Genomic DNA, 12,570 nt, shown 5'->3' on the forward strand with positions numbered 1-12,570 from the left:
ATTGTTGTTTAAATTAAAATAATAGTCAGAACTGAAACCACATCTTCTTTTGCAATTGAGACACATAAATGGAGTCTGAAACCCAGAACTTCCTTATATTAAAAACATTTTCTCCTGCCCCCACACCCGTATTTTATTAAACGCACACGGAGACTATTTTTGTCTGCCAAGGGAAGCTGGATCACCAAATGCACCCTACAGAACTAGACTGCGTTTTCAAGTCAAGGTGGCAGAAATGTGTGGAGATTGTCACCGTTCCATGGCTTTGTCCTTCCAGTTCTGCTGGTGGCTTAAGATGTGGGAAAATAAAACATACCAAGTTTGCATGTGCCCTGAAGGCTTTCCTTCTATCCTAAAGAATACCAGAAAACAGTCGCAAGGCATGTGACAAGCAAGGCAGATGACAGGGGATACAGCAGGGAGAACAACCCAAAAGTCTGCCCAGCAGACGCCTCCAAGTCCCGAGCATTCAATGGCTGCATCTGAGACCACACACAACTGTCCCACAGGGCCTTGCGAGTCCAAGACTGGTTCAGTGTGTGATGCCTCACTGATGCACCCCCGCAAGGTAAGAGGCCCTGAGAAGCCTGTAATTCGGAAAGGACAGTTTAACTCACCTTCCACTGCTCCTCAGGAAGCAGTCTGACCACCACCAGATCCCCATTCAGGGCTCGATTACGAGCAACAACGCCATCGATAAAAATATCTCGATCACCATCCTAAGTAGGAGAGAGAAATAATCGTCAGTTTACCAAGGCTTGGAACCAAAATTACTTCCTTGGTTTTAAAAATTCTACAATCTGTCCAGTGTCATAACAGTAACATAAGTATATAGCCCCAAACATACCTAAAGGGAACGCGATCTCTTGGAACAAATATAAATGGTGAACAGCGATGAACGCATTAAAGCCAGTAGCAAACTACTAGAAAATCACCAAATAAGCAGATCTACTTTAGGCAGGCCAAACAAAACAAAGGCAAAAAACTGAAATTGTATGCTTTCATAACTGAAATGAAAGAAAATTATATTTATCCTTAGGTAATCTTTTTTTTTTTACATAAAACATGATGATACCTTTTCTCTCTAAATAATGTTTTTTTTTTTTTAAGTATCAAAAGAGGGTAAAAGAATGAAGGTTTACCAGAAAACTGAAGAGGAACAAAACAATAACATATAATCCCCCAAGAAACCAGCTGAGGGCAGGAAGAGCCACTGGCCCTAGGCTTTGGGTTCTCTGGAAGGACACCAGCAAAATCATACGCCCCCCAGGAAATAGCAACAGAACAAAATTTGGTTGTTTTTCTGGAGACCTCTAAGTAGAAGACAAGGAAGGAAAGGAAAGGGGCCTAACGTAAGATCCATAAAGCGTTACCCTGCTCCACCCCTCTCACTGGCTAGGGGCGTGGTGAACAGCAAGGCCCATAGACGACTCTATTCTCCATCACACACGCAGAAACAACCTGCTTTAAACAGTGTAGCTCTCCAGTACCCCCACAGAATCAACCAATTGTGACATGTCCTCCTGGGTAATTAAGTAAACGAGTCAACCTGCTATATAGCGTTGTAAAATATGAATCAACTACAAAAAAAATCCATTATGATCCTATAGGACAGAGTAGAACTGCCCCAGAGGGTTTCCAAGGAACAGCTGGTGGATTCGAACTGCTGACCTTTTGGTGAGCAGCCAAGCTCTTAACCACTGCGCCACCAGGGCTCCATAAATCAACTAAATACTGAAAAACACGCACCAAAATTTGTGATGTGAGTTTCAGACTAGTTGTTCTTAACCGTCTCCTTTTAATGACGATTTAGCAGAAAGACCAAGCATCTGCTGAGGTGATCTCTGTTCTGTGATGAGGAAACGCCTCCAGCACCAGCAGCACTCAGGGGCAGAGGAGGTCTGGATTTGGAGGAGCAGGTATTCCATGCGGAGAGATCGGCGTTTGAAAAAACACATAAGAATGTGAACCAGAAAAGAGAGACCAGAGAGGTCACAGATGAAGAAGTAAATTCTAGAGTCCTTTTTTTTAAGACTAACTTGGACCTCTGGTGGCACAGTGGCTAAGCATTTGGCTGCTAACTAAAAGGTGGGCAGTTCGAATCCACCAGCGACTCCTTGGAAACCCCATGGGGCAGTTCTACTCTGTCCTATAGGGTCTCTATGAGTTGGAATCGACTCAAAGGCAGTGGGTTTGTTTAAAAACTAACTTAAGCTTAAGAGAGAAGGTGGGGACTGCAAAGTCTAAACAAAAAGGAAAACCACTTATTAGCCTTTAAGTATCAATTTATCCTTCAGTATCAATTTCTAAACTTACTTAGGTGCCAGGATTTTCCTACTAAGCTAAATCACTTTGCAAAATCACTTACATAAAAAGCATACTTAAGGAAAAGCACACCTTCGGCAGTCAGGTTCCATGAAAAAATTAAACATTTAAAAAAGGTTTCATCAACAAACATATAAAACTGTGTTCTTATGTTTTTATCCTTCCGAAAGTTTAAACCTGGTGCTCCTTTTCAGGGGACAGGAGAGAAGTAAAAGAGGTGATAGCAAAAGTTTGGAAGACCACCACTCAAAATTTTCTAATAAAGACACTCAATACAGATAAGAGTTACCACTCAACAGACTGCAGGTGATCACTGCAAAATTTTACAGTTAAAATTAGCAGTCCAAACTCACCAACCAAAAAAAAAAAAAGAAACTTGGAATTTGAGTCGCTCAGCACTTTTTATAGTTTCCAATTACAAACCATTAGTGATCTTTTAGAACAGTCTTTCTGTTCGGTTTCCAATCTAGCCCAGAGCTGGCAGCTTTGGCGGGCACACTCTGCCAAGCCCGACTCCACCCTGTCCCGGTCGAGCAGCTACCGTATTAGCCACAAAGACAGAATGACTGCAGCGGACCTCTTCGCAGAGAAATAAGGAGGAGGCAACCAGTAAGGACACAGTGAGTAACTGAAGCCTGCCACACAGCATCCTCAGTCGCTGCCTCCGGCAATTTACAAAGTTGCGCTCTCTCTCTCTGCCTTCCCTGGAATGAAAGAGAGATGTCCGGAGGTCATCGTAGCCCATTATCAAGTGTCAAACACAAGCAGCTGCAGGCACCCTTAGGCAGCTCAGAGATTTCAGATTCCAGATGCCGGTACTGTCATCTTCCTACCCAGAGAAAGCAGGGCTGGGTTGAACACAGAGAACACACAAAACTACATCTACAGATACTGTGTCCGATTCATTCAGGAGCCTGGATCTATTGCAGAATCTCTCGTTTTTGAGACACTACCTTGGGGACTGCTCAAAATTGAAAGTTTGAGTCATTGCTCTTAACTATTTTTTTAAGGTCAAAGAGTTCAGCTCTTTATTTGGATGTCAGAGAACTTGCTCTACCCATCAGAAAGAAGGGGAAAATGATAATAGACGATGATCAACCTCAGAAGAAATGCAAAGGGAGCTCGGGATAACCTAACTGAACACTTGGGGTGGGGGCATAAACCAAGGCTGCCATGACAGTCAGAGCATCTCCAAGACGGAATAACTCCCCTTGGACCAGAAATAAATTCCACAGCTGTGCAAAGGGAGCCTCCCATGACAAGATGCACGAAAAAGTTACAGAGCTTCTTAAATAACAAAACAAATCCACCGCCATCGAGTCGCTTCCAACTCACGGTGACCTCATGTGTGTGAGAGTAGCACTGCACTCCACGGAGTCGTCAATGTCCGAGTTTAGAGAAGTGGACTGCCCGGCCTTTCTTCTGTAGTGCCGCTGGGTAGATTCGAACCACCAATCTTTCAATTAGGAGTCAACTGCAAACCACTTGTGCCACCCAGAGACCTTAAACCAACACCATTTAGAATGGAAACGGCTTTTTCTAAAAGCAGGGTTTTTACAGCTGGCCCAATTTCTCCTCTTAATCCTACCCCTAAACAGGATACAAAGGTATCTCAATAATATCAGTTTATCTTGGTTTGCTTGAAAGTCATACACTTTTATTCTAACTCTGTACTTTACTTTCACTGAGAACTAAGAGACTGGCAGGTACATAGACAAGTGACTTACCCCATGTATTTTGGGTTTGTTGTAGTAAGTTAAAATCTGCTTTCTATGAGTAGAATTATAATGAACCAAAGTCAAGTTTCCCTCCAAAACAAGGTATCAGTTTATAATCGACGATCAATTCACTTTCTTAGCCTGTTGATTTATGTAGATATTCTAATAGAGCAAATGGTATTATATAAATTCACAATAATTTTTAGAGTCAGTAAGAGCAAATCTAAGTAATGCAATCAAATCTCCAATTTGATCTCTCCAAAAACTTTATAACTTTAGAGTTGTGGGGTATATTAAAAAAAAAAAAAAAAAAAACCATTGCCATTGAGTAAACTGTTACTCTTCATGACCCTACAGGACAGAGTAGAGCTTCCCTATAAGGTTTCCAAGGAGCAGCTGGTGGATTCAAACTGCCAACCTTTGGTTAACAGCCAAGCTCCTAACCACTGAGCCACCATTAAAAAATTAGACAATATTTAATCCACCCCTTCATTTTACATCTGGTCCAATTTCTCCTCTTTATCCTATCTCTAAATAGGATAAAAATGTATCTTGACAACTCTCTTTTCTACGTAGAAACTTTTCTGTTTCCTGTTGTCAGAGTAGAGGCTATCTTCTTTAAACTCCATTCCTGTCTTTATTCTCCTTACCTCAGCAGCATATAAGGAGCCCTGGTATCACAATGGTTAAGCGCTTAGCTGCTAACTGAAAGGATAGCAATTGGAAGCCACCAGCGGCACTGTGGGAGAAAGACCTGCTGTAGTGAAATGAGCTCCTTTATGTGGCCTTTTGCCTTGGTTCTTTGGAAAAACAGCTTGAGAGACTTTTCCTCTAAACCCTGAGGTGTTACTTTTGTCCTAGGTTTCTATCCAGGAAGGTTTGTTACTTTTGTCCAGGTTGATTGACATTTCCTGGGTAAGCTGTGAAAAACTTGATTTTGATACTTTTGTTTGGCCCTGGGCCGCAGCCTGCCCTGTTAATGTAATGGTATGCGCCTGGCAGGGACTGGTCAATAGACTATGCACATGAGGTGAGTTGTAGCCCGGTCACACCCACTATTCAAGTGAAGTGTCTATGGCCTACTGAGAGAGGATTGGTCAGTTTGTGGCCCACGCTGAGAGGGGCCATGCCTTGAAATTGACAAGGAGGTGTGCGTGCGTGTGCATGTGTGCGTGCGTATGTGTGTAGCCAGTCCAACACAGGTGAGACAGACAGAAAGAAGCAGGAAGAAAGGAGAAAGAAGCAGAGAGAGAGAGAGAGAGAGAGAAGAAGCAAGAAATCTCCTAAAAGAGCTCTATCACTGATCAAGGGCTGTAACACTGAAGACAGCAACAGGCCCAGAAGGGGTGCAGCAGCAGAGCTGGTGGCAACAGATGGCAGAGTCAAGAGGAGGAGGAGCCTGTGTCCTCAAGGGACTGAGAGGAGCTGAGAGAGCTGTCCTGCCCTGAAGAAGAGAGACTCTACCTACATGCTTCCTGATCCTGATTCTGAGTTGTAGCCTGTTGACCCTAATCCTGAGTTGTACCCTATTCCTTAATGAACCACTTAACTGTAAATATGGTCTGTGAGTTCTGTGTGGCCACTGCAATGGATTGTCGAACTCAGAGAGAAGTAGAGAGTGACAGATGGTGTCAGAATTGGTAAAAAGCCTGGAGAGTGGACGTATGCCTGACCTGGTCATTATCCCTCCTGAAGTTGGACAGGTTCAGACGCTGACGTTACTCCTGATACTGCTATTACTATTACTCCCACTATTTTACACCTGGTGCTCTGCTTGTGTAGAGATGACACCCTAGAACATCCTAGAGAGCAGTTCTGCTCTGTCCTATAGGGTCGCTACGCATCCAAATTGACCTGATGGCACACAACAACAAGCAGTGTACAGGTTAACATTCTGGCCCTGGTTCTCGCACTCTACCTCTTAGCCTAGCTGTGGGCATTTGTCCAGTTCATACAAGTTCATACTTGACATGGAAATAAGCTAAGTATACCCCAAAACCCAGAACACTGTGGGTTATGGGATTTATTTGCATATAATTCACTGCCTCTACTATCTCCCTCGGAAACCCTGGTGGCATAGTGGTTAAGTGCTACCGGCTGCTAACCAAGAGGTCAGCAGTTCAAATCCACCAGGTACTCCTTGGAAACCCTATGGAGCAGTTCTACTCTGTCCTATAGGGTTGCTATGAGTCGGAATCGACTCGACGGCAACGGGTACGGTATGGGTACTATTTCCCTCTTCAACTGCTTTCTATAATGCTTCTGAAAATTGAAGCCTGCCTCAAAAAACCTCCCCAAACCAGAATGCAGGATTATTCTGGTAACCAAAACTGGAGTATCTAGGTTCACTTGCAGTTAGGCCTTAATAGACAGTAGCTTTTACAGTCTGTTCTTAATTTCCTAAATGTGAATTGTTTAATATTTTTTCTCCCTCCGAGACGATATTACTACTCCATCAGAGCCTAGCAGAAAAATGAAAAAGAAGTATAGAAATAAGCCAATACTAAAATCACAACTGTCTAAAAAATTTTTAAATAGGACGTGCCAGAAATACAGTTTTATTTAACGGTTTGTTAGTTTGATTTACAACTCTTAAATGTTTTGGTATAAAGCATGTAAGTCTCCATTTGCACTTTCATCCCAGACCCCACACATGTTAGGAGCTGGCCTGCTAACAGGGATTTGCCTTAGGAAAATCGAATACTGTGTCCCCAGGAAGGAGAGATAGCAAGCAGTAAAATCTCCAGAATGCTGTCTTTCCCCTTATCATTCCATTCAGTGCAAGCAAGCCTCAGAGTGCAGAGGAGATGGGAGGTCCAAAGGCCACCTGGTTCCCAGGTGCTTCTCAAGGATGAGCTTTGGCTGCACTGAGTGACAGTGATGCTCAGAAGTACCTGACTTTCACGCATCTGGGTACCTACTATAGACCAGCTCCTCCATCACCTGGCTTGTCACTGCAGAAAGCAAGTGGTTCTTTCTAATGTGAAGGAAAGGGTGGTTATGCTGGACTTACTGAGAGCCGGCCTATCAGTCTCCAACACGGCGTCTCCCTAAGATCTGCAGGGGTCAATTTTATGATTACTGTATGTCATTTTTACCTGTGTGCACGCTCTGGAATCCAACGCCCATGTAAAATGCACTTCCACTGTATGACTGAGCTGCTTCGGCAGCAAAGTTCCTACCTCAAAGCTGAACCTCAAGTCCTACAACCCCCAAAACAACCAGGGATGGCAAATATGTCATGTCCGTCACAGAAACAGAATATGACTCGGAGGAAATAATGTGACGTGTCACTGATACTTTTACCTAATCCACCGGGTAAGACTGGAACTTGAATTCCTTGGCTTCTGGAAGGCTAGGGAGCAAAGGACTAAACTGAGCTTGAGAACAAGTCTTACAGTTTTTGTAATAATAATAGCACCTATGAAGTAAAGGTATTACTATTACAAAAAACTGTAAGACCTATTCTAAAGCTCAGTAGTAAAAAACCAAACTTTAAACTCACACTAAACTTGTCACTCCCTCACCCCATATGTTTACTGAAATACATGTATTTCCTCATCTATAAGAACTTTATCTCGTCTACTGTGAAAAACCTATGATTCTACGGCTATTCTAGTTACGGAGTACTGGAAAAGTTCCGTCAGGAATTTAATGATATTGTTCTCGTAGCTTCACAAAAGCAATATTATTGAGTTTTTCCAGAGACCTGCTGCTAACCCAGTATCAGAGCGAACTTGCCTAACTGGAGAGAGGCTCTTAAACACTGCGTGTAGGAAAGAGGTATAAAGGTCCAGTGGCAAAGAGCCCTGTACAAAGTCCTATCACCTGCACAAAATGAAGTGAGAAACTCTGACCAAAAAAAAAAAAAAAAAAAGGCATGACACGTTATTTTTGGAGAAATTTGCAGATTAGCTCATGCAGTAGATCGAAAGTAGATAGCGTATTTGTTTAGGAAAGATTAACTTAAATCAGTGGAAAAACCCATAAATCCTTTAAAGCTATAAACCAAGGGCATCCAGTTACATGAACGGGTGGGTGTCTGCCTGGGTCCAACTGCTCTCTGCCGTCCAGGAACAACTGCCACCCCTTTCATTTTCAGTGTGATTTTAAGACTGGCAGAAGGGGTTGTCAACCAAAGGCAAATGTTGTTTATTTAAATTTGAAACAAATCCGTGCCCGTCCTCAATTTTGTTTTACTACTCTGCTTTTTAGTCAGAATATATGATTTCAGTCTCAGAGCACATCTAAAAAATTAAGTGTGACATTAAGTTTATTATAAAGTTATTGAACTTACCGGGGAAGGGATGAAGGCTTCATGAAACTTCTTTGGATTAATTCTCAATACACCCTATAAAAGAAAAAATATGATTTGTGAAAATTTATCTAGCTATATATTTATGATTTTTCCACATGCATGTTATTCTTCAATAAAAAAATGTTTTTAATTAAACAGTTCGATCTAGGAAACAAGTTAGATGTAAGAGAATGGTTCACAAGTCTGCACAGATACGCTGGCAAATGTGTGAGCCATCGTTTATGCTGGTGCTCATATGGCATCATGCTGTGAGCGGCCAGGTGAGAAGCAACAGAGCTTGGCGTGAAGCTGGGAAAGTCAGAACACCTGGGCTTGTAGGTGGCGATATAGATTAGTCTCCAAACTTAAATCTTCACTTTAAGAGCAAGGTTATCTGGGGATTATGTCTCACTTGATAAGGGCCTTTTTCCATTCATCACGTTCCAAGACCTTTCCACACTGCTTCTTTCTCTGATGATTTTCAGGGGTACAGGTTGGTGAGGGACTGGATACAGATTTTTTACTCCAGCCCCTCTGCAGACCTAACCGAGTCAGTAATTCAAAGTGGTGCAGAAACGGCTCTTAATGTAAATGGGAATCCTGGCTCCAACAGCCAGGCCACCCAGTCGGCCTTCAACTTTATGTTATTCCAGCCTCAAATCAGTACCTGCTTCTATTTATGCACAGGGCTGCAGGTGGGGGCCGTTGCCATAGCAGTTCAGTATTTTAGGCTCTTTACAAAGCTGTGACCCTCCTCAGGTTCCGGCTGCATTCCACAGGCCACTGGAACACATGATGGAGGCAGTGGTTTTCCAGACTCAAAGGATATCTTGAGAAAGTGTTGTAAATAACATTTCCCCCAAATACGCTGACAGATTCAAAAATACCTAATTAATGGTAACAGGTGAGGGCATAAAATGAAGCAGAAAATCCTTCTTTCTTTCACAGGTCCAACATGCTTAAATGACAAACTCCCATGCAACAGTAAATAATATTAACACTCTAAATAAAAAACATGAAACCAAATCCATTGCTATTGAGTTGATTCTGACTCACAGCAACCCTGTAGGACAGAGCAGAACTGTCCCATAGGGTTTACTAGGCTGTAACCTCTACAGGAGCAGATTGCCAGGTCTTTCGCCCCCGGAGTGGCCAACAGGTCTGAACCGCCGACCTTTCGGTTAGCAGACAAGAGCTTAACCACTGTGCCACCAGGACTACTTACACCCTAAAGAGACTACTACAAACAATTGTTCCATCCGTAATTTAACAAACGTTGATGGAGTGCTGACCATGTTCAAAGGCCCTGAGACAGACAGTGTGGGAGAGAGAACAATCACTAAGCTCAGTAATATAGATGAACTGGTCAGTCTCTTCTTTCATGGTCCCTGCTTTTTGGTCCAGTTTTTTAAAAAAAAATTTCCCCAGTGCAAGTTCATGAAGGTATTTTCCTGTATTATCTACTAAAAAAAAAAAAATTTTTTTTTTTTAGTAGATACTAACCACATATATTTTCTCTTCTATGAAATATCTGTTCATGTTAATCACTCATGTTTTATTGTGGTGTTTTGTTCTTCTTATTGATTTATATAGCACTTTATATGCCCTTGATTCCAATTCTTTGTTGGCTGTGTGTATTGCAAATATCTTCTCCCGGTTTGTCACCTGTCTTTTAAATTTCTTTAAGGTATCTTTTGATAAGCAAAAGTTTGTAGTAATAATAGTCTTTTTTAATCAATCTTTTATAGTCAGTGTTTTGTGTGTCTTGTTTAAAGATCCTGTTCTTATCCCAAAGTCTAAAAGGTATTTACTTATATTTTCTGCTAAGAGTTTTAAAGTTTTGCCTCTGACACTTAAGACCATAACCCTTCTGAAGTTGACTTCTGCATGTTTGTAATAACCCACTGCCATCAACTCGATTCTGACTCATAGCGACCCCAGAGGACAGAGGAGAACTGCCCCCGAGGGTGTCCAAGGAACAGCTGGTGGATTCGAACTGCTGACCTTTCGGTTAGCGGCCAAGCTCTTAACCACTGTGCCACCAGAGCTCCATATTTGTGATACAGAGATCCAAATTCATCTTTTTCCATATGGATGATGATTTTTTTCCAGTTCCTTCTTTTTCCCACAGATCTTACATGCCACTTTTGTCATAAACCAGGGTACCATTCATGGCATGGGTTTGTTTCTAGGTCTTCTATTCCACTGGTTATTCTTTATCTTTTAAATTTAAAAATTTCACTATGCTTGTATCTGACAAGATTTGGATATTCTTTAAATTAATTTTGCTTGGAAAGCAGTTGAATTCTCTCAAATTTCCGGACAGGGAATGACAGAGGAAGACTTGTTCAGTAATAAGATTTGTAAATTTGACTAGAGCGTAATTATTAAGAACCAGACCTCAGGGACAGACCACTTGAAAGAGTACAGGTCGTGCTAAGGAAGAAGAAACTCCAGTGCCATTCCATAGCAGACCAGAGTCATTCCTACAGCCTGGAGGGCGAAACTGTGAGTAAAGCGAGACAAGAAATGGTCTATTAACTCAAAGAGACTTCCAAGAGAAGTCCAGGACTTTCATCTCCACATTTCTATGACCGCCCCCTAATCTGATCCACTCTGCCACCTCTCATCTTCCTCCCAAGCCTTTTCCTAAGCCTGGAGCTTGACTGGTGAGGCTCCTAAACCTCAGCCTCCTCTCTGAATGCGCCTGTGACTCTTTGCCTTAATCGAAAGCTGGCTGTCCCTGGATGTTATCACTTCCGTTGAAGGACTCTCAAAGGGAGCTGTTTCCTCTCTCATGTCCCACATATCTCAGGGACCAGAGGAAAGAATATTTCCTCCTCCTTCCTTTAAAATAATTTCTGTCCTCCATTCTCTTCCAAAAACCCGGTTCCTCTGAAGTTCATGTAATTAGCTCTATCACATGCCACTCCTCCCTTGTTGTTTTCATCCCTAATTCACTCATGTTTTGACTTGCAGTTCACTCTCTTCCTCTCTGCCCCCACTCCTGTAATCACTTTGGGACTTCCACATCCATAATGATGATCCAGGCAACCCTAGCCTGTCACACTAGCCACCTGTTCCTCCACTCACCCCGGCTGCCGTCTCCCATGTTACAACCTGTATTTTCTCATCATTGCTAACTATGCCAAAACCAAACCAGACCCAGTGCCGTTGAGTCAATTCCAACTCATAGCAACCCTATAGGACAGAGTAAAACTGCCCCATAGAGTTTCCAAGAAGTGTCTGGAGGATCTGAACTTCCGACCCTTTGGTTAACAGCAGTAGCACTTAACCACTACACCACCAGGGTTTCCTGCTAACTATGCCACATCCAAAGACAAAAAAGTAAGTGTCACACTTTCTGACCACACTCCTCTACCCTTCCAGATTATTTAAGGTAGAAAGCCCACCTCAACAATTCCTCAACCTCACTAAGACCTTCAACTCACTGACCTGACCACATTTTTGCCATTCATCATCCTCCCGCTATATAGGTTTACTTCCTTCCTCGGCTACTTAGCTGCCAGGGTCTGTCAACCCTGAGCTTTGAGTCCACCCTTCCTCTAACACTCAACCAGCAAAACCCCATTCTCAGCAGACCTGCCTGCTCCCTGCCTATACCCAAGGAGCTGAGTGTTACCGTAAAAAATAAAATACAGTTGGGCTAGTTAATTAGTTTAACTTAGGAATCATAAATATGTCTTATTTGGCATACAGAATTTTTTTTTTTAGAATGCTTAAAATTGAGGAATTTCACATATAAGAAATATGTCTTTTCCAGATTTTCTTGAAACATCTGAAGGTCTAGTAACAGTGGACAACTACCTCCACACGACAGCAATCCCCTGAGCTATAACAGATGCCCCCTTACAGTAATAAAAACAACAGCAACTAACACTTATATATCCATTGCTGTCGAGTCGATTCCGACTCAAATTGATATTATAGGACAGGGTAGGACTGCCCCATGTGGTTTCCAAGGAGCAGCTGGTGGATTTGAACTGCTGACCTTTTGGTTTACAGCCAAGTTCTCAACCACTGCGCCACCCAGGCTCCTTAACGCTTCTATCGGTATACTATATGCCATACAGTTTTAAGAGCTTCATATCTATTTACTAATTTAACCCTCAAAACAACTCTATGAGGTAAGTATTATCCTCTTTTTATACAGGAGGAAACTGAGCTATGAAAAGGTTATGTAAATTGCCCAGTTTCACACCACATTCA

The 12,570-nt window shown here is 42.4% G+C and overlaps 1 protein-coding gene across 4 annotated transcripts in view; it reads right to left on the reverse strand.

Annotated features, from left to right (window-relative positions):
- DIS3L2 (DIS3 like 3'-5' exoribonuclease 2) overlaps nucleotides 1-12,570 on the reverse strand; it is a 386,862-nt gene that overhangs the window by 309,970 nt on the left and 64,322 nt on the right. For all 4 annotated transcript variants that reach the window (XR_010322206.1, XM_064286551.1, XM_064286549.1 and 1 more), the window contains exons 4-5: nucleotides 8,341-8,394; nucleotides 618-719 (exon numbers count right to left, since the gene is read on the reverse strand). Coding sequence is in view for 3 of the 4 variants with exons in the window: in XM_064286551.1 (XP_064142621.1) it covers nucleotides 618-719; nucleotides 8,341-8,394 (156 nt within the window). In the remaining variant the exon portion in view is untranslated. The remainder of the gene's footprint in view (nucleotides 1-617; nucleotides 720-8,340; nucleotides 8,395-12,570) is intronic.

This window comes from Loxodonta africana, chromosome 6 (genome assembly GCF_030014295.1).
Source record: "Loxodonta africana isolate mLoxAfr1 chromosome 6, mLoxAfr1.hap2, whole genome shotgun sequence".
In the NCBI taxonomy this organism is placed as follows: Eukaryota; Metazoa; Chordata; class Mammalia; order Proboscidea; family Elephantidae; genus Loxodonta; species Loxodonta africana.